Raw genomic sequence first — 21,437 nt, 5'->3', positions numbered from 1 at the left:
AAACGCGGGATTACTGTGATTATTATATATGTAATAAACATAAGCAAATAAAATGCGTAATGCCAGTGCACGCGAAGGGTCAATGTTATATTACACGCATATTACGATATGGAAAGTTTCATTTCCAATAATAAACGTTTTAAAGCTAATTACCGTCTACATTAAATTATTTAGATTATGGTAGATTATGTTTTGACATTTTGAGACCATTGTCATCCTACCTGCTGCACAGATTTGCTTGTTTTATAACGGCGATATTTATCTACGCTAAACAGTTTGCACTTGCTTAGCCGGCTAGTGCAGTAGTGATCCAACAACACAGCCTCAGAGTTGACGACACAAACATAAACCAGATCACTGGGAGAAAAACATTGGCTTTTTAGTCAATGCATATTAGTCTCGCGCCATAACTAATAGTTTTTTTTCCTTTCGCATTACGTTTCACTCTGCTTTCATTAATTCCAAGATGGCGGCTGGTGTTTAGAAGGCAGGAATGCATTATTATTGACGTCGTAACATGTGAAATGTTTCTATCCAAATGTTCCTCGATTGAAACTTAAACTCTTTAATATTAAAACGAGCATGTTTCCCCAACAACAACAGTTCTGTGATTTTTATAAAACAAGAGTTGGTGTTTTGTTGTTAGGCTATAACGTTTAGCAGTGAACCCATGTTTTTATAGCATCAGTTTAGTATATATGGAAGCTTGTTTCCGCCACAGAATAAAAAATAAATGCTGTGTAACTTTTTATCTCACAATTCTGACGTTTCCTCTCGTAATTGCGAGCTTAAATATCTCACTTTATAACTCGGAAATGCGATTTTATAACTCGAAATTTTGACTTTTTAACTCGGAGTTGCGAGTTTATATCTCACAATTCTGACTTTATTTCTCGTAGTGCGAGTTTATATGTCGCAATTATGACTATTTCTTGCAATTATGACCTTATAACTAGCAATTGCGAGTTTAAATCTCACAATTCCGACTTTAACTCGCAATTGCCACAACCAAGAACAGAATTAGCATTTTAGACAAGATGGCTTCCCCTTGAGAATTCCTTTTCTATTGGGGTTTTAAGAATGTCAGTTTTGATTTTAAAACATTCTAAACAAGATCTGTTTTGTTCATAAGTAACATAAAGTATCCACAATCTTACCTTGGTTGTGAAATTGTAATCTTTTGGTGTTGTTTTTTTTAAACGTAGACTAGCAATTTAGCACTTTATGTTTTAAAACAAGGCAGTTTCAAAATTCACATCATTACGGTCATTAAACTGTGTGTATTGTTGTAGGTAAAAAACAAAAACAAATCACTGCTGCACACACTGCTTGCACTAGTAGTCAAGTAAATAAATTGGAACCTTTTTTTAGCCTGGGACTTTATAAAAATAAAAAAGTAGGTCATATGCATGTACAGTGTGTCTTGTTTACATGGCTGTAACAATAGGTTAAGAAAGGCAAGCACAATTTAAAACACATGACATTTAAACTAATTTAATCAACACTGTCTCTGACAAATCCAATATAACACCTATTGTCTGACTTGCCAAACATTCCCATACTTCTGATCAGGTAATACAATAAAATCACCACAATAGTGCCAAACAACTGAATAAGGCCATAAGAGGGAGGGGAGGGCACATGACCCATAAAACATCCCCAAAAAGCTGTTATAGCTTAATATATCAGAAAGCTGTTTTTAAATGCCTCACATTAAGTCACATCTTAAATTTAGACTAGACTTTAGCTTCTAATGAAAAGGCTTGCGCTACTATTATCTGCTATAGTAGTGGAAATTGTTTTGGTCATTGGTTTTGTTTTTCGCGTTTCTGTCTGACTGTAAGCCATGGAATCTAACATGATCTTGACTTAATCTTCTTATAAAACCTTAACCCAGCCCTGAACGCGGGGCGATTAGACGTGTTAGCCGGCACTGAGCTTGATGGTGGCCGTGCACTAGAAACCACAGCTTTTTTTATAAACAAAGAAAAGAGTTTAGTACTGTATGACAGAAAATAAAATGAAAGCAGAGCTGACAGCGCATCACAGTGGATGACATGCATCTCTCTGCAGCCACTCAAATGTGGGAGGAACTGAAGGCAAATCGTCTCGCCCAGTACGGCACAGTAACTGCGGTCACAGCTATTAGTAAGTTACATAATGTCATTTCCTCTCATTCTAACTTTTAGTGGGCTGAAACAACATTTCAGTCAGTTATGAACTAATACAATTTCTTCCATAATGTATTGTAGAATATTATAAACAGCACAGTTTCAGCGCTGTTCAGAAGGTACAATGTTGTGGCTCAAGAGGTACATGATGTAGCTTAAGGGATAACAGAATTAGAGATTAGAATTCAGAGGCTGTGTTTTTTTACTACAAAAAACATGATTGTAATACCAAATCTATTATGTATATATATATATATATATATATATATATATATATATATATATACTGTATATATATATATAGAAGTACTAAAATTACTTAAACTAAAATTAAAATAAAAATAAATCAAGGCTAAATAGATATATTTAGAAAAGCACAACTAAATTACTAAAACTAAAATGAAAACTGAAAATATAAAAATAATAGCTTATTCAAAAGGTTTATAAATACTATAATAGTTATAGGATTTGGTTGGTCATTTGTTTTAACAGCGATTGCAGACATTTCAATGTACAGAAAATATACATTTCAGAAAATACAGACTTTTAAAGATCTAAACAGATGTGGTTGGAAACACTGCTGGAGAGCTGGCTGTTGCCCTTATGTTTAGATTTTTAAAAGTCTGTATTTTCTGCATGTAGAATTTCCCTGGTTTCGACTGGAAGAATGTGTTCTTTCACAAATGGATTTTCTTCAAAAATAGGTTTGGTTCTGCTGAGAAAATGGATTGCAGGTGGAGTGTGCCGCTGTCGCGTGCGACTGGATAGAAAGACAGTCGTCATTACTGGCGCCAACACTGGGATTGGAAAAGAGACGGCACGTGACATGGCCATGAGAGGTAAACGCTGCATTTCACACACTTTTTGGTTCCCCAAACAGTTCTTAAAAGAACCCTTTTGTAAATAACATTTTAATAATCTAAAGAACCTTTTTCCACTATAAAGAACCCTTTGAGCAATGGAAAGGTTCCATGGATGTTAAAGGTTCTTCATGGAACCATCAATGCCAATAAAGAACCTTTATCTTTATAAGAGTAAAGAAATTTTGGAGTTTTTTAGGTCAGACTGAATATTTTCTGGGGTTTTTTCTCAGGGGCTCGGGTTGTGATGGCTTGTCGAGATCTTTCAAGAGCAGAAAAGGCTGCAGCAGAGATTCGCAGATCTACAGGAAATGGCAACATAGTAGTTCGGCACTTGAACCTGGCATCTCTGTTCTCCGTACGGCAGTTTGTGCATGAATACACTGCCACTGAGGACAGACTGGATATACTTATTAACAACGCTGGTGAGACATTTGACTTCATAAATCAGCAAATCACACTGTGCTTTTAGCTGTATTGTTAAATATTATACATTTTGTATTGACAAACCTATACTAGGAGTGATGATGTGCCCTAAAAGCCTCACTGAGGATGGCTATGAAACCCAGTTTGCTGTCAATTATTTGGGCCATTTCCTCCTGACTGTTCTGCTCCTGGACATGCTGAAGAAGTCTAGTCCAAGTCGAGTTATCAATGTATCCAGTATTGCTCACAAAGGAGGTAAAACCCCATATTAACATCATGCCTTTTAGATATTCTAAAAGAAGGTTCCAAAGAAAGTTTTTCATAGTGATGCCATAGATTAACCATAAAGAATCTGTCAGTGATCAGTTCTTAAAAATCTAAAGAAACTTTTGTGCAATGGAAAGAGTGTTATTAAATTAGTAATGTTTTTAAGGATGAACTTTAAGTGAATGTTAGATGAGAGCAAATGTTGTAAATGCTCATTTGCCCCTTTTTTCACAATTAAATATCTAAACTTGTTCTTGCATTGACCAATAACTGATATGGTAACGATATATACATCTCTTCTGTGTCATTTGTAAACATTATTGCAAAGATGCATGAGACTTTTATCCATACAACATATTTCAGTCCGATGACCTTTCTCTATAGGTAAGATCAACTTTGACGACCTTAACTTCAACAAGACACCGTACGATTCCCTGGTCAGCTACAGGCAGAGCAAACTTGCCAACCTGCTGTTTACACGCGAGTTAGCACGGAGGATTAAAGGTTTGTGCGCTCATCACGTTCAAACATAAAAAAAATGCTGCAAAAACACTGATTTAAAAATGCATATTGTATTTTCCCTACATTATCCTTGTTTAATCCTGCTCTGTTTTTTATTAGGGTCTGGTGTAACTGTGTACTCCCTTCACCCTGGAGTAATCCGCACTGAACTGGGACGTTACGTGCAGACCCGCTACCCTCTGCTCAGTGCCCTGTTGTCTTTCCCTGCTCTTTTACTGATGAAAACCCCCAAACAAGGTGCTCAGACGTCCATCTACTGTGCGGTTGCTGAGGGGTTGGAGTCTCACAGTGGCTGCTATTTCAGGTGAGCTGTTAAAGAGGGCCTATCATGCCTTGATTTTGTTTTTGTAACGCTCTGTTTAGTTCCTGTCTCTATGAAGCCCCTCCTTCTGAAAAGCATAATGTTCTCTGATTGGTCGGTTGGATTAGTGTGTTGTGATTGGTCAACTGGTTCGAGCGTGTTTGGGGGAATGTAACGCGCCTTAACATAACTGCGAGTTTCAACTGACCACTAACTAACTCAACCAGGAAATAGCGGTAAATATTTCAATGAGGAACATTGTGACGTGTTCATTCCTGAAAGAAATCTGAAGACTACAATGGAGGCGCTTCAGGGAGTTCAAATACAGTGCGCACTGATATAGAGAATAAATGCACGTTCACACCAAGGACGATAACTTTAAAGATAACAATAAAGACATAGTTCTAAAAATCATTCTCAATGTTAAAGAATAGCAGAGGTTACATTACAACTATAACGATAACGGCACAGAGAAAGAATCACCTTCAGAATGATTTTATCCAGCTGATGAACGATAAAAACATTGACAGCCAATCAGAATCCATCCTGCTGCAACAAGCTCAAGCATTTAAAGCGGCAGACAAGCACACTCTTAGAATTAACAGAACGATATCGTCCACTGGTCTGGATGCTAATATAGTTATCTTTATAGTTATCATTCTTGGTGTGAATGGGCCTTTACTCCTTTTAGATTGACTTTGTGCTTTGTAACTTTGCAGATCTTTTTCATGCTCAAACAGCAACATTACACTCTAAAGAGAGTTAAAAATTTAAGAAAGCATATAGGACACCTTTAATATTATTATTCACATGACCTAAGCCTTTACATCATTAGTGTAACGGGTTTGTATTGTAATTTCTCTAAAGATTTTACATTTTTCTGTTTCTAACAATTCTGCTTGACACTGGATGATAATGCGATCTTTTTACAGTGATTGTAAGCTGAAGGAACCAGCTCCTGAAGGTAAAGATGATCTTGCTGCTCTGCGATTATGGGAAATAAGTGCAAAGCTTGTGGGATACCACGAAGAGAACTGACAACACTCCACCAAGCTCTATTAATAATACCATGCCTACACAGGAATGCTTTGTATGCAGCTAGCAACACTCAGATCATATTTTCTATCTTTGAAGTTTTTTTTATAATGAAAGCTGTATTTAATTTAAATATTAGTGGTTTAATCAACTATATAAAAGAAGCCAGAGTCTGAATGGTGTTTTTGTCTGTATCAGTACTGTAGTAATCCCAATGTCTTGCACATGGCAGTATAAATGTAAGATAATTGATATTTGTCTCATCATTTGTCATTTTAAACCTGTTTTGAAGTATCTCATTTGATGATTAATAAAGGTTTTATAAAATTATATCTTTATTTGTAACCTAAATAAAATCAAATAACACACATCAATTTTAGGATTAGTCACTGGTAAAATACAGTGAAAGTTAAGTGCCTGTAGTCCTGATGTTCGATTCATGTCCAAATCGTTTACAATGAATTCAAATCTTTAAACTGAATTAGTTTATGAATCCAACTGAATTGGACCAATCTGTAATGATGAAGTAGAGGCAGTCGGATCCATCTGCAGAACTTTATTGAAGCAGGTAACGAAACAAGGAAGCACTGAGCATAAAACACAAGGAAACACGTAGCAACATGCAGCGTGGCAAAATAACACTTCACAAAGAAACAAAGAACAAGGCAGTCCGGATAAAGGGTGGATAATGATTAACAGGTGGATATGATGATGCTGAGTGGAAAAACCAGGCAGGGCTGGGAACTAATGATAGCAGGGGGGAAGGATGAGAATTGCAGTTCTAGAACTCAGGTGACAAGGAGCGAATGAGACCGGAGAGGGGTGAAGACGCGCACTCCGTGACAGAGCCCCCACCCTGCGAGCGGCTCCGGAAGCGAGGACCTGAATGACGACGGGGTCTCCCACGGGGTCTTGGAGCAGGACGATCTGGGTGAGTCTGATGGTAGGTGGTAAGAAGAGCAGGATCCAGGACGTCCTGAGACCGGACCCAGGAACGTTCTTCAGGGCCATAGCCCTCCCAGTCAATCAAGTATTGCAGTACCCCGCCGCGACGTCTGGAGTCCAGGATATCTCGTACCCGGTACGCCTCCTCGCCTCCGACCTCAATTGGGGGAGCCTGCATGGAACCGACCCCCTCCTGGACCTCCTCTCTCCTGGGAGCGGCAGCGGGTCTGAAAAGACACATATGAAAGGTAGGTGAGATTCTATAATGTGCTGGGAGAGCCAAACGAAACGAGACCGGAGTGATCTGCCGAAGAATCTTGAAGGGCCCAATGAAGCGTGGGGATAACTTCTTGCTTGGGAGCCTCAAACGCAGATCACGGGTAGAAAGCCACACCCACTGTCCGGGCCTATACCGAGGACCCTCACGTCTCCTTCGATCAGCATGCAGTCGAAAGTGGCGGATGGCACGTTGCAAATGGACATGAGCGGTATTCCAAGTGGCCTCGCTGCGTTGCAACCACGTATTCACCGCAGGGAGGTCTGACGGCTCTCCTGACCACGGGAAGAGAGGGGGTTGAAAACCTAAGACGCATTGGAAGGGCGTTAGACCAGTGGCAGGCTTAACCAGGGAATTTTGGGCGTACTCTGCCCAGACCAAGAATCGACTCCAGTCCTGTTGGTTCTCGTAACAGTATGTCCGCAGAAACCGAATGAGGTCCTGGTTCACCCGTTCAGCCTGTCCGTTAGACTGAGGGTGGTATCCAGAGGTGAGGCTGACGTTGATGTTGAGTTTGGAGCAGAGTCCATTCCACACACGGGAAGTGAACTGAGGACCACGGTCGGAGACAATGTCCTCGGGGATACCAAACAGACGAAATACATGATTGAGAAGTTCCTCCGCAGTCTGCATGGCAGTAGGTAGACCCCTAAGGGGGATGAAACGACAGGACTTGGAGAAGCGATCCACGACCGACAGCACTGTGGTAAATCCCTGAGACGGAGGTAAATCTGTTACGAAATCCACAGAGATGTGGGACCACGGGCGTTGAGGAACAGGAAGTGGCTGTAAGAGACCGGCAGGTTTAAGGTGGGAAGATTTGACTGTGTTACAGGTGGAACATTGATGGATAAATTTGATAACATCAGCCCGGAGTGTGGACCACCAGAAGCGGTTGGAGACTAACTGTACAGTAGCAGAGATACCTGGATGTCCCGCACTGGGTGTGCAGTGAACCCATTGAAGCACCCGCTCACGGAGCTCGAGAGGCACGAAAAGGCGGTCCACAGGACACTCGGGTGGTACAGGAAGAGCTTGTTGAGCCTCAGTGACCTCCGAGATGATATCCCACTGCACAGGTGCCACGATCAGAGTGGGAGGCAGGATGGGTTCTGGCTTGGTGATTTCGTTGAAATCCTCGAACTGACGAGACAGAGCATCAGCCTTCCCGTTCTTGGACCCAGGTCTGTACGTGATCCTGAAATTGAAGCGAGAGAAAAATAGTGACCAGCGAGCCTGACGAGCATTCAAACGCTTGGCGGACCTGATGTACTCAAGATTTCGGTGGTCTGTGAGGACGGTGAAAGGTTGACGTGCCCCCTCCAACCAGTGCCTCCATTCCTCCAGGGCAGCCTTCATGGCTAGAAGCTCCCGGTCACCCACATCATAGTTGCGCTCTGCCGGGCTTAACTTGCGGGAGTAAAAGGCACAGGGAAACATTCTCGGGGGATTACCGTGACGTTGGGACAGGATCGCACCCACTCCAGTGTTCGAGGCGTCAACCTCCACGACAAACTCCCTCTCCGGGTCTGGATGATGGAGGATGGGTGCGGCAGTGAATCTCTCCTTCAGCTGATTAAACGCTGCAGTGCACTCAGAAGACCACCGGAAGCGCCTCCCGCCCTGGAGAAGAGATGTGAGGGGAGCCACAATGAGACTGAAGTTACGAATAAACCTACGATAAAAGTTGGCGAACCCCAGAAATCGCTGTAATTCCTTCACAGAAGAAGGTTGAGGCCAGTCGACCACGGCTTTGACCTTGCTGTCATCCATGAGAACCCCCTCGGCGCTGATGACATATCCCAGGAAGGTGATCCGAGTCTGATGAAACTCACACTTCTGAGTTTTGGCGTATAGCTGATTCTCAATCAAACGTTTAAGAACTGCACGCACGTCCCGTACATGAGCTTCGAGGGTCTCTGAAAAAATCAAGATATCATCAATATAAACAATAACTCTCTGATTCAGCATGTCCCGGAAGACCTCATTAACGAAAGACTGGAACACAGAAGGACTATTGGACAGCCCGAAGGGCATTACCCGGTACTCATAGTGGCCTGTGGTTGTAGAAAAGGCCGTCTTCCACTCGTCACCCCTCCGTATGCGAATGAGGTTGTAGGCGTTCCTCAAATCCAATTTGGTGAAGTACCGGGCTGAGCGAAGCATCTCCAGGGCTGCAGGGACTAAAGGCAGAGGATATCGATATTTCACAGTTACCTCATTGAGACCACGGAAATCGATGCAGGGCCGAAGACTCCCGTCCTTCTTGACGAAGAAAAACCCCGCGGACGCCGGAGATGTGGAAGAGGTGATAAATCCCTTAGCAAGCTGTTCCTCGATATACAATCTCATGGCCTCAGTCTCTGGTTGCGAAAGTGGATACACACGGCCGTGTGGGGGAACGGCTCCAGGTAGAAGTTCAATAGCGCAGTCACTGGACCGGTGCGGGGGTAAAAGTGAAGCCTCTCTCTCGCTGAAAGCCTGGGCAAGATCATGATATACAGCGGGAATTCCTTGCAGATTCACTCTCTCGGGGGAACTGTGGTTAGATTCAGGACCATAGAGAGCAGGCAAGCAGTGGGTGTGACAGAAAGGGGACCATTGAGTGATTCTCCTGTCGACCCAGGAAATGAGAGGGTTATGTCTCTCCAGCCATGGCAATCCCAAAATCACAGGATGAAGGGGCGAGTTAATCGTGTACAACTGAATTCTCTCCGTGTGACGAGACCCGAAGTTGAGCATCAGAGGCTGTGTGATGTATTGTACCTCCCCTGTCCCCAGGGGGCGTCCATCCAGAGCAGCCACTGCCACATGAGACTCACAAGGAATGAGAAAGATATTTTTAGACAAGGCAAACTCCAAATCGACAAAATTACCAGCGGCACCAGAGTCAATTAAAGCTCTTGTTTCACAACTATTTTCATTAAAATACAATGAAACTTCGATGGTGAGAGAACGGGGAGAATTAATCAAAGGACTCACCGCAGAAGTATCACTGGATCTGGATCTCACGGGACATGAAGCTCTCTGATGACCGGCTTGGCCACAGTACAGGCATAATTTATTCCGCATCCTTCTCTCACGTTCCTCCGTGGTGAGATGTGTGAAGCCGACCTGCATGGGCTCGTACTACGTGCCGGAAGAAGGATGAGAGAAAAGACTGGATGTGAGAGGCGTGCGTCGGGAGCGGATGAGGTTGTCGAGACGAATGGCGAGCTCCATAAGTTCTCCGAGGGACATCCCATCGTCGCGACAAGCCAATTCCCCTTGCAGATGCGTTTGCAGCCCCCTTCGATACAGCAGTTTAAGTGGTGCCTCAGTCCACCCCGTCTGTGCTGCCAGGGTGCGGAAGGAAAGCGTGTAATCAGCCGCGGTGGAATTCCCTTGACTTAACGTGAGGAGTTGTTCCCCTGGTTCCTTACCGCCAGCGGGATGTTCAAATACCTCTCTGAATTGAGACATAAACACATTAAAGGAGGGAAAGGTATGATGACCACCAGACCAGAGAGCAGTCGCCCACTCCAACGCCCTCCCGGTGAGCAATGAGCAGATGAATGAAACGCGGGACGCGTCATTGGGATAAAGCTGGGGTTGCTGGCTGACGAATAATTCACACTGCAACAGAAATCCTTTACAGGCAGCTGGTGAGCCATTAAACTTCTCAGGTAGGGATAATTTGGGATTGCTTGAAGCCGTACTCACGCTTGATGTGACGTGCACAGGTGCAGCGGGAGCTTGAGCTGAATTAGCGGCCGCGCTCTGCAGAGTGAGGGTATGAATGGACCTCACAAGTTCTTCGGTGAGATTCGTTAACTTGGCCAGCTGTTGTTGGTGTGTGATTAACACAGATGCCTGGGAATTAACCAGGCAGGGCTGGGAACTAATGATAGCAGGGGGGAAGGATGGGAATTGCAGTTCTAGAACTCAGGTGACAAGGAGCGAATGAGACCGGAGAGGGGTGAAGACGCGCACTCCGTGACACAAACACTGCACTTAAACCAGTATTTATCTTTTGATGATAATAAAATTTTAAATGAAATCATATTATTGTAACAATGATATTTTGGGGAAAAACAACAGCCATAAATTAATTTTCAGTTAGCAGTTAAGCATTAAGTAACGCAAGTACGTAATCAAATTACTTTCAAGTAACTAGTAAAGTAACATATTAGGCCTACTTTTAAATTTCCAACAAAATATTTGAGTTAAATTTTCAAATAAATAACGCAGAATTTCCCATTTACTGAATGACACCTCTCCTGTCCCCTTGTTGTGTACGCTGTGTGTAAACATGATGGTTTGTAATAGCGATGTCCAATTCCTTATCATTCTTTTATGATGAATGATGAGTCGAATCTTTTAAATCAATTATTTTACGAAACCGACTAAATTGATCCGAGCACTGACTCACTGAACCAACATATTAAAGCTGGTAATGAAATTGTTTTTAGCATTTCTTTTTATGATTAATACAAGTTTAAAGAGATCATAACTATGTAATCATGCTATAAATCACATAAACCAATAAATAATGCATTAGAAGCTGGTAAAATACAGCGATATAGAGAGGTCGTCTGGTTGAGTCGATTCTTTCAAATGAATTCTTTCACGAATCCGACACTCAACCAACATTTTAAAGCTGATAATATTTTTTTTAAGTATTTATTTTGGTGATTAATAAAATTTACTGAGATAATTATTTAAGTAATCATGCTATAAAACACATAAAAGACGTTGGCACAGAAGTTAGTAAAAAAAAAACACCACAGGTGAAATTACGCTCAGGAACGAGCCCTTACCAATATGGCGTTTTATTTACTCCGTTTTACGTAGCAGCCTTGAATTATGGGATATTGTTCATGCTTTACGAACTGTTACCAGATCAGTTGACCTAGTAAATTGAACCCGCAAGACAGGCAGATCGATTGAACTACAACAGATCCCAAATCAGAGGCGGACCGAATACTCGTGTACACCGGAAGTAGTAGGAAGCCCAGTGAGTTGTCTGTCTCCCATTGTCAACAGTATTTTGTATGCGGGAGTTTACTGATGAAAAGCGCCGTTTATCATTAGTTAAACAACTTTGAGACGATTCGATAATTTGAACCATTTTCACTGACAGTTAGAACACATATAAAACGAAAAAATGAACGTGACTCTGGCTGTCAAGCAGTACATTTCTAAAATGATAGAGAGCAGCGGACCCGGGATGAAGGTGCTGCTGATGGACAAGGAGACGGTGAGTGAATTTAAACAATTTTAACAGTTCAAACATAAAAGCGCAGATGTGCTTAAGCCACTGATAATCTAGTACTGTAAGTTGGTTTTGCTGTCTTGTTGCCTGTCATGTGTCTTAAAGGGATAGTTCATCCAATAATGAAAGTTTTGCCATAATTTACTCACCCTCAAGTTGTTCCAAACCATTAGCTGCTATGAGTTTCTTTCTTCTGTTGAACACAAAATACGATGTAAAGAATGTTGGAAACTAGACAGAAACTCATACAGGTTTGGAACAAAATTAGGGTGAGTCAATGATGGCAATACTTTATTTTTTGGGTGAGCAATCCCTATAACCAAATGTAACTCTAATTTCTTTTTAAAGTAGAGGTCTGTGTTGCAAAAGTAATATTAGTGTTGCAGTGACTAATAGTGGTCAAAACATTGCTTGCTTGTTCTCTTTACTCTTCCTCTGTTTCTTTACAGACCAGTATTGTGAGTGTGGTCTACACTCAGTCTGAGATCCTGCAGAAGGAGGTCTACCTTTTTGAGCGCATTGACTCACAAAACCGAGACAACATGAAGCACCTTAAAGCGATCTGCTTTCTCCGGCCAACTAAGGTTTTTATCATGGTCTCTTATATATAGATTTAGACTGTATTTCCAGGTTATTTCATAGGCTACTTGAATGTCTCTACTTTCAGGAGAACGTAGAGCATCTGATTCAAGAGCTTCGTCGGCCCAAGTATAGTGTCTATTTCATCTGTGAGTACCAGAAATATATTAGAGTGTTGCATCAATTTACCTCTTATGGATGAGTTTGCAGAATAAGTGTGGTCAGAAGATGCACTTTCACTGACTTTAGGACTTATTCTGTGCAGATTTCAGTAACGTGATCAGTAAGAGTGAGATAAAAGTTTTGGCTGAGGCAGATGAACAGGAAGTAGTTGCAGAAGTGCAGGTGGGCCTTCTTCTTTTTAATTAAGTCTTCTTCATAATTGATTCATAAATATGCTTTCCATATAGTGTCTACAAAATGTTAGCAATCTTACTAAAAAATGTTGTTACTCTAGGAGTTCTATGGAGATTTCATTGCTGTGAACCCTCATCTTTTCTCCCTCAACCTTCAAGGAGTATCCAGGGTAAGATTTTTGTTTTTTAATAGGAAAATAGGTAACTAGTTTCAACTAAGTAAGTTGGAAATGTAAAAAAAAAAAAAAAAACCTAATAGGACCCCTTTAAATATACTTTTTTTGTTATTTATTAGGGATTAAGGTATGTTATGATGCTAAACCAAAAACTGGTGCAGAACATGTAAATTAGTTTACAAGATCTAATAACGTACTTGTGCTGCTTGAAGTCTTTTTATTTAATTTAAAGGGATACTTCACAGATTAGCATTGAGCTTTGTATCAGTAGAAACCCGGTAGTATTTTCGAGTGACCTTGCTTCCCTCCCTCATGTCCCCCTGAGACGAGAGATTTCTGTTTTGTGTGTCTGGAAAAAAAACTCAGATGACGCAAAAATCGTCATTTAGCTCATCGGAGGCTTTTCTGTCCAGAGGCGAGAGACTCCAGCCAGTAGGAGGAGCTCATCCCGCATGTCTTCAATCCGCCCATAGGGGGATCTCACGATAAAACGCCGTCTTTTCAGTTTCGAGTCGACTAGTAGCCTAGTTGTATAATTTCTTCTGATACTGCCCTCTGTAACCGGTAGGCGTGGCTTGGGAGTGTCCTTGTAGGGCAGCGAAGCAAGTGCATTCTGGGAGTTGTTGTCTTTCATCCACATGAGCCAAAAATACATTTTCTGGCTTTTCTCAGTCTAGAAGGCACCAACTTCTAAAATAATTTCACATTTCTACTACATAAATGACCCAATTTAAATACACATTCATCTTTCCAGCGGTGAAATATCCCTTTAAGTTAATCATTATCTCACAACTATCGTCGGCTCTCTTGTGAGCACGAATCCCTCTGTTTTAGGCTCTCTGTGAATATTTCTGTGCGTGTGTATAGGGTCGCAGTTGGGAGCCCAGTGTACTGCCTCGTGTCACTCAGGGTTTGACATCAGTGCTGCTGGCCCTGAAGAAATGCCCCATGATCCGCTACCAGCTCTCTTCTGACATGTCCAAAAGGCTGGCAGAGAGCGTCAAAGTAAGACTTCATTTTGTAATTGTATCATAGATCTGTAGTATCCATTATCTTTGACCTATTGGTGAACAGGTAATTCTTTTATAATTTGATTTACTCTATAGATTTTCTTCATGGAAAAAAATGTATTGACTAATGATCTGTTTGTGTTTCCCACAGCAAATCATTACTAAGGAGTATGAACTGTTTGACTTCAGAAAAACAGAAGTACCTCCTCTTCTCCTGATTTTAGACAGAAGTGATGATGCCATTACTCCCCTTCTCAACCAGGCAAGAAATTATGTCTCTTAATAATCTCATATTACAGAACAAGGTCTGTATGCAAAATCCCAGTCCTGACCACCAGAGGGAGATAGAGCCCATGGTTTTATTCTGGATTATGTTAGAAAACTGCTAAAACCGTGTTAGACATTAAATATTATGCTTTTTATTATTTTTCTTTGCTGTGAGATTTATAGGAGCCAGTGCGTCCTGCTTGGATTTACTGAAAAAAAAAAAAATGTTACTGCAACAAAATTAATATTACATAATGATTTAGTGTGCTGAAATTGCAGCAAATTCTACATGTGCATGCATTTGCTTCCTCTAGTGGACGTATCAGGCCATGGTTCATGAGCTACTGGGCCTCAATAACAACCGCATAGACCTGTCCAGAGTGCCTGGAATCAGTAAGGACCTACGGGAGGTGGTCTTGTCTGCAGAAAATGATGAGTTTTATGCAAATGTGAGTAACATTGTTGAAAATATTGTCTTTTTGTTTGAAGTACATAAACAGATTCCATTAAAGAATGTAATACATCATGAAAGTATTCACAAAGTAGATTTTAATTTCAAAGATGCACACAACAAAGTCTTGTAATACTTTTTTTGTTGAAAAATTTTAAACAAAGAAACATTATGTTATACAATATGTCTAGGTGACTAGTTAAATAAGCAAATTTGTGACTTGTCCATGTGCAACTCCTTAGAAACTGTGATAAAAGCAAAAGGAAGAGCCTTTCGTTTTAGTGATCTGAGACTTTTGGACCCCACACTATATGTTGTTTTCTTTCTCTTTCTCTTAATAAGAACTTGTACCTGAATTTTGGTGAGATTGGAACAAACATTAAGAACCTGATGGAGGATTTTCAGAAGAAAAAGCCCAAGGACCAACAGAAATTAGAGTCAATATCTGACATGAAGGTGAGCAGACCAATAATACTGTTCACTGTAGCACATCATCTTATATGAGGAGTGAACCGTGAAGACCCCTGATCCAGAACTTGTATTATTGTGTTACAGTATTATGACCATGTTCTCCCCCCCTTTGTAGGCATTTGTGGACAACTACCCCCAGTTTAAGAAAATGTCGGGCACGGTCTCAAAGCACGTGACCGTGGTTGGGGAGCTGTCCCGGCTGGTCAGTGAAAGACAGCTGATGGAGGTGTCAGAGGTGGAGCAGGAGTTGGCCTGCCAGAGTGACCACTCCAATGCACAACAGGTCAGAGTTTGACACGCAGTCTAATCACAAAGTGCAATATCACTATTTTTACAGTTTTTTTTTTTAATCAAATGAATGCAGTTTTGGTAAGCATAAGAGACTTCTTTCAAATACATTAAAAAAATCTTACCGACCCCAAACTTTTGAACCAAGTGAATGTCAATCCACAACGTGGTCTCCTACACCAGGGGTCGGCAAGTAACTTTGGCCGCAGGCCAATATTTTTTTTAGCCAGTAGATGGCGGGCCAGCTACACGGAGTAGGCCTATGGATACAAATTAAATACTCTATTGTGTGAATAGCAATCATGCTCATTCGCTTACAGTCCGACTTTTGAACTTTATTCCTTTTTTATTATTATTATTTATTCGGGACACACACATAGCCTACACACCTAAGGTTTAAGGAGGTCTGCGCGGGACTGTTTTTTTTCCCGTCCCGCTCCCACAAGGTTCTATTCAGCAACCGCTTAAGATACACTCTGTGTTCACCCGCTTTATTTCCCGACCTGACGGGTCCGCAAAATTTACATCTCCAGAATCTCACATTCAAATGTCTCTAACGGAAAGAGAGAGATTAAGTAGCTTATAACAATTATAAATGCTATACAAAAATTGTGTTCGTGTCAATATAAATATTATTTTGACAATGTACTGTCAGCAGAGAAAAAAAATGTCACAGAAAAAATGAATGAAATATAAATAACATAAATTAAATAGGACAAAGCCTATCACTCAAATTTCTAAGCAACATAAACGAAAACCATATTGCCCTACTGACAAATGAAGTAGGCTATTTTCTGCCAAACTATTTCAAACATCCTTGCAAAAAAAGAATGTTGTTGACTGACAATGGTTTCAGTACCAAACAGCTCCTCAGAGTACGAGGAGGCAGCGGTCAGAGTGAAGTGCGGATACGCTGTCAAAAGATGTCGGGAGTGGGCTATTGTCAGTCAGACCGCCCGCTCCGTCCAAAGTGTAGGTACACCAGAGTTCCGACCGCTACCGTCTTTATACTTTAAAATGTAATCCCACACCGCATGATTCCTTATGGGCGTTTCACACAGTATGCGGCGGTGAAATCGCCGCGCGGCTACGGCTTTTCTCAAGTTTCATTTTAGTTCAGGAAATAAATAATGGAAAAGCAAGTTGTTGTTTTTTTTTTAATTTGAAAAAACGATTGAACGAATGATTCACGGGGCCTATTTGTAAACCGTTATTGTAAAATAAAATAGGCTGATTAAAAAAACAAAACAAAAAAACGGACTTCCAAAATAATCCGGCGGGCCAGAAAATATTGCCGCCTATTGCCGACCCCTGTCCTACAGTATGTTAAGTGCTGTAAATCTTGCACCGTTGCTAAAAATGACCTTGTTCCTCTTCCTGCAGAGCCTGAGGCGGCTCCTGCAGAACCCTCGTCTTTCTGAGATCGACGCTGTGCGGCTGGTGATGCTGTACGCGCTTCGCTACGAGAAACACAGCAGCAGTATTCTGCCCAGCCTGATGGAAGACCTCAATCGCAAAGGGGTGTCAGAGAGACACCGCAAGGTGAGGGACTGTGTCCTGTCGCAGTGTATTGCTACTGATGGATGATCCAGATAAATTTGATAAAGTCCTACTATTACTAGTACTATTATTAAAAAGGAAAGCAACTTTCATGTACTGCAGATGGTGCAGGCCATGGTGGAATATGGCGGGAAACGAGTCAGAGGAAGTGACCTCATTGCTCCTTCAGATGCTGTGGCCATTACCAAGCAGTTTTTCAAAGGACTTAAGGTAGAACTCCCTGAAACGCATTTCAGAATGATCAAACAAATGTTAGAGATGCTGTGCAATAAAACTGATCTAGTTATCCAATCACAGCCTCTGTTGAGGCAAAAGTCATGTGAGGTTTTTGTTGCACATCGAGGGATTTATTCGGCAAATATGTTTCGTATCGTAGTTTATGCGCATGTCTTCTTATCGGATAAAAAATGTCTCAATTGGGAGTACATACAATTAAATGTATGCGCATTTTGATGTTTGTATCCAGTGATTTATTTATTTATAAAAAAAAAAGCAAAAGCAAAATACGCATAAAAATAGGTGTATACTCAATGTAAAATATGTGAAAAATAATTTTTAAGACATTCATTCAAGCATGAAAACCAATTCTAGTAGACCCCAAAAACAAGATCAAGACTTTGTAAAAGGGCATTATAGGTTTAACATGTCATATTGCCAAAGCCACATTCTGTTTAAAACTTGTTTGTGTGTTTGCATAGGGAGTTGAAAATGTGTACACACAGCATCAGCCGCTTCTACATGACACGCTGGATCAGCTGATCAAGGGTCGTTTGAAGGACAGCCAGTTCCCCTACCTCGGGCCAAGTTCTCTGAGAGACAGGTGATACAGATACATAAATAGACTGTCATTCACAATCATGCATTAATAATATACAAGCACACTTATAGGCATTTAATGTGAGCTTTTTGTAATTTCTGTGTCACTACGGAATGCTGTTTTCACACATCTTACCAGTTAAATACATTTTAAATGCCCTGTTTCATGTACAATTCAGAATCTTTGTCCATTAAAAACATGGACTAGAGCTGCACGATCACTGATAAATTGAGAATCACGATTTTTTTTTTGGTTTAAAATAGAGATCACGATTCTGAATAGACAACTAAACAGCTTTTTTTGAACAATCTCTTGAATGAATGATTCAAAGACAAGTAAATTTATAACAGTCACTTGATGATGTATTCAATTCAATCTTCATTTGAAGTGCCAAGTTACTATCAAAAGTTGATTCACTCTATTTTGATCTCTTTCATAGACATCAGCGTTTATATCTGAACTGTAAATGGTAATCCCTGTGATCATTTGAATTACTGTAACAGAAATAATGACACTGTGTGGTTGAAAAGAGTGTTTTTGAAGCTGTTTCATACTTTGCTCTCTCTGGATCAGCGGCAGCACCAACGCAGATTTGAATGTCCGCTGTGATCATACATGTATGTCAACGGTTTACTAGACATAGCGACTGGTTGTCATTAAGGAATAAGATCATGTGGGTGTTTGAATCAATTGTGCAGCTCTAACATGGACTGCAGTTAAAGAAGTGTCCTCCTTCACACTCTGTCTCCACCCTTTAGACCTCAAGACATTATCGTCTTCATAATTGGCGGGGCCACTTACGAGGAGGCTTTAACTGTTTACAACCTGAACCGCACAATGCCAGGGGTGCGCATCATACTCGGCGGCACGGCCATTCACAACACTAAGAGGTCAGTGTTTTTAAATGCTCTCAACGCTTTTGTCTCTTTTCTCCATCTCACCTCTATCCACAAGCCCTAATGCCTTATTCAAATAGGATCCAGGTTACAGAGTGACATCAGCGCTAGAATAGCATTTAGGGGGTCAACAAGATTTTATAAAAAAAAAGAGAAAAAAAAAAGACTTTTATTCTGCAAGGATGCATTAAATTAATTATATGTTACAGTAAAGACATTTATAATGTTACAAAAGATTACCATTTCAAATAAAGTTTATTCTTTTGAACTTTCGATTCATCAAAGAATCCTGAAAAAAAAAACATTTTCAACATTGATTATAATCAGAAATGTTTCTTGAGCAGCAAATCATCATATTAGAATGATTTCTGAAGGATCATGTGACTATGAAGACTGGAGTGATGATGCTGAAAAATCAGGAATAAATTACATTTTAAAATATACTACAATAGAAAACTGGTATTAGTAGTAAAATTGTATTTCAAATTGTAATAATACTTTTACAATTATTATTTTTACTTAATTTGTTTCTGTATTTACATTGTCTGCCATGTAAACTCTAAATGAATCTTAATGTTGTTTAGTTTAGCTAAACTTCATAAAATCCACCTAATTTTACCAGATCTGTGGCGTTTGTACACTATAGCCATTACAGTAGATACTAGTTTACCTACTAGACTTTTGCATGATCATTTTGCTTTCTGTTTGTAATTTCTCATTTTGTTATCCACTGAGGATTGTTTAAACAGTCAAATCCAGTGCTGACTGTACTCATGCATTATAACGCAAATATGTTCCCCTTCTCCGTTCCAGCTTCCTGGAGGAAGTGACGCTCGCAGTGGGTTCGGGTGGAGACCGGACACAAGGACGAGGCCGTCAGCAGAGCCGACGTTGAGCTGTTATCATCACTCATATTAATGTGTGCTGTCTGTCCGCTGAACCCTGAGCTGAGCACATTCGCCCTCTTTTTCTCTCTCCCAACATTCCTTTCAAATGTTTCAGTTTTAGGGAGGAAAATGGTCACACTGCACAATAAGGTTCAATTCTTTAACATTAATGAACAACAATTTGCACAGCTTAAATAAGACAATAATAAATATACTATTGTTATTTTATGCTATTTTTAATTCATGCGTGTTCATAAGAACAAGCAACAACTTGAATTGTTAAAAATGTGTTAGTATATGTGCAGAAATATGTTGTAAACATTAGCCTAGATTAATACATACTGTACAATTCTTGTTCATTGTTAGTTCATGAGACTATGCGCTAACTAATGTGAATGAATTGAAATGTTTTGTAAAGTGTTATCATATATATATATACATATATAAAGTGTTGATAATGGTATGTGAAACACTGTAAATGTGCATAACTTTTATGATCACGTGTAAATAATGCCCCAAAAGTCTTCACAATGACAGCATTTTTATTTATTGGATTGGTGATGCTACATTTGATCATTTTTGGGTAGATGACTACTGTATGTTCAGTAAAAAAGTATATAAGTATATATACTATACTATAAACAAAAAAGTGAACAGGCTGCTCTGTGTATATAACTTGGGGCACAATAATGTGAAATTTTGCATCAAAAGTGCCCAAGAAAGCTGGAAAAATCATTCAAACGGGTTTAAAAAAAAAATGTTTCACCATATTTGTTATAATTTGTATTATTATTTTTAAAAGCCCTATCCAGCTGAATTAAATGGCATGCTGCAAATATCCAGACATTAATAAATGTTTTTCAAAATATAAAAGAATATGGATATTTATTTGCAGCGTGTCATCAGCTCATGAAAAAGCTCATCAGTTCAGCCTGTTTGATATTAATGTCAAAGGCTTTTATCAATTAATATGACAGGTCTTGGTGGACAAAGAGTTTAAATCAGCTAACTTTAAAGCCTTGTATAAAACATTGACGTATTTGCATCTCAGTGTGTCAGTACATGCATGTCTCTTTTTTTTTTTTTGGACTAAGCTTTGCCTTTGTACATACTGTAGCTTGATAAACTGGACAACATGATAAGTGATGATATTTTATGATGCCCTTCAATAAATGAAAAGTAAAAAAAGAAAATTTCACGTTTTTATTACCACTTAAGCCTCAGTCAACAGGCTGTATAACACATCCCAAATGATTTACTGATTAAATTGAATCCAGTAGACAGAGTTTAGCCCTGACCTTTTAGGTCATCACTTTAACCTCCACAGCTTAAACCCCCATAGACAAGTTCAGGTTGCTCCACTATAACTCCCCTTCCTCCCTCACTAATCACATCCATTAATCCCCACTATCATCCAGACGACGGCAGACCTGAACCACTTAATGACTTTACAGCACAGGAAAAAAAAACATTAATGGTTTCTTATGATGAGTCAGTAAAAGGCCTGGTAGATTTGCTAGCCAGATTATATCACACTTGATGTGTTGTCCCAAAATACACACACATACAGCGGAACAAAAATCAGGTCCATGATGTGTCCGTTTGTTATTTCCAGAAATCT

The 21,437-nt window shown here is 40.1% G+C and overlaps 2 protein-coding genes across 2 annotated transcripts; both read left to right on the top strand.

The window, feature by feature from the left end:
* Positions 1–2,057: 2,057 nt before the first annotated feature.
* LOC308697378 (retinol dehydrogenase 12) lies at positions 2,058–5,585 on the top strand (the record flags this gene model as incomplete). The annotated part of the gene is made up of 7 exons (XM_081376557.1): positions 2,058–2,148; positions 2,876–3,010; positions 3,265–3,456; positions 3,551–3,712; positions 4,109–4,228; positions 4,346–4,550; positions 5,480–5,585. The coding sequence occupies 7 exons, from the start codon at positions 2,058–2,060 to the stop codon at positions 5,583–5,585; spliced, it is 1,011 nt and encodes a 336-aa protein (XP_081232683.1).
* A 6,207-nt stretch (positions 5,586–11,792) lies between these two features.
* On the top strand, positions 11,793–20,991 carry vps45 (vacuolar protein sorting 45 homolog). Its single transcript, XM_081375626.1, has 15 exons — positions 11,793–12,043; positions 12,508–12,642; positions 12,726–12,786; positions 12,903–12,982; positions 13,095–13,163; positions 14,037–14,174; positions 14,331–14,441; positions 14,761–14,895; positions 15,240–15,353; positions 15,484–15,651; positions 17,040–17,198; positions 17,319–17,426; positions 17,915–18,036; positions 18,792–18,923; positions 19,743–20,991. Exons 1-15 carry the CDS (start codon positions 11,951–11,953, stop codon positions 19,822–19,824), a joined length of 1,707 nt encoding a protein of 568 aa, XP_081231752.1. The 5' UTR covers positions 11,793–11,950; the 3' UTR covers positions 19,825–20,991.
* Positions 20,992–21,437: the final 446 nt, after the last annotated feature.

Source organism: Scardinius erythrophthalmus (genome assembly GCF_964197995.2).
Source record: "Scardinius erythrophthalmus genome assembly, chromosome: 10".
NCBI lineage: Eukaryota > Metazoa > Chordata > Actinopteri > Cypriniformes > Leuciscidae > Scardinius > Scardinius erythrophthalmus.
The sequence above is the reverse complement of the archived record's forward strand: the minus strand, read 5'-3'. Positions and strand labels throughout refer to the sequence as shown.

Coding starts and splice junctions, on each gene's coding strand:
- vps45 (XM_081375626.1), top strand. CDS start 11,951: ATGAACGTGACTCTGGCTGTCAAGCAGTACATTTCTAAAATGATAGAG. Junction 12,044..12,507: donor TGCTGATGGACAAGGAGACG/GTGAGTGAATTT, acceptor GTTTCTTTACAG/ACCAGTATTGTGAGTGTGGT. Junction 13,164..14,036: donor ACCTTCAAGGAGTATCCAGG/GTAAGATTTTTG, acceptor GCGTGTGTATAG/GGTCGCAGTTGGGAGCCCAG.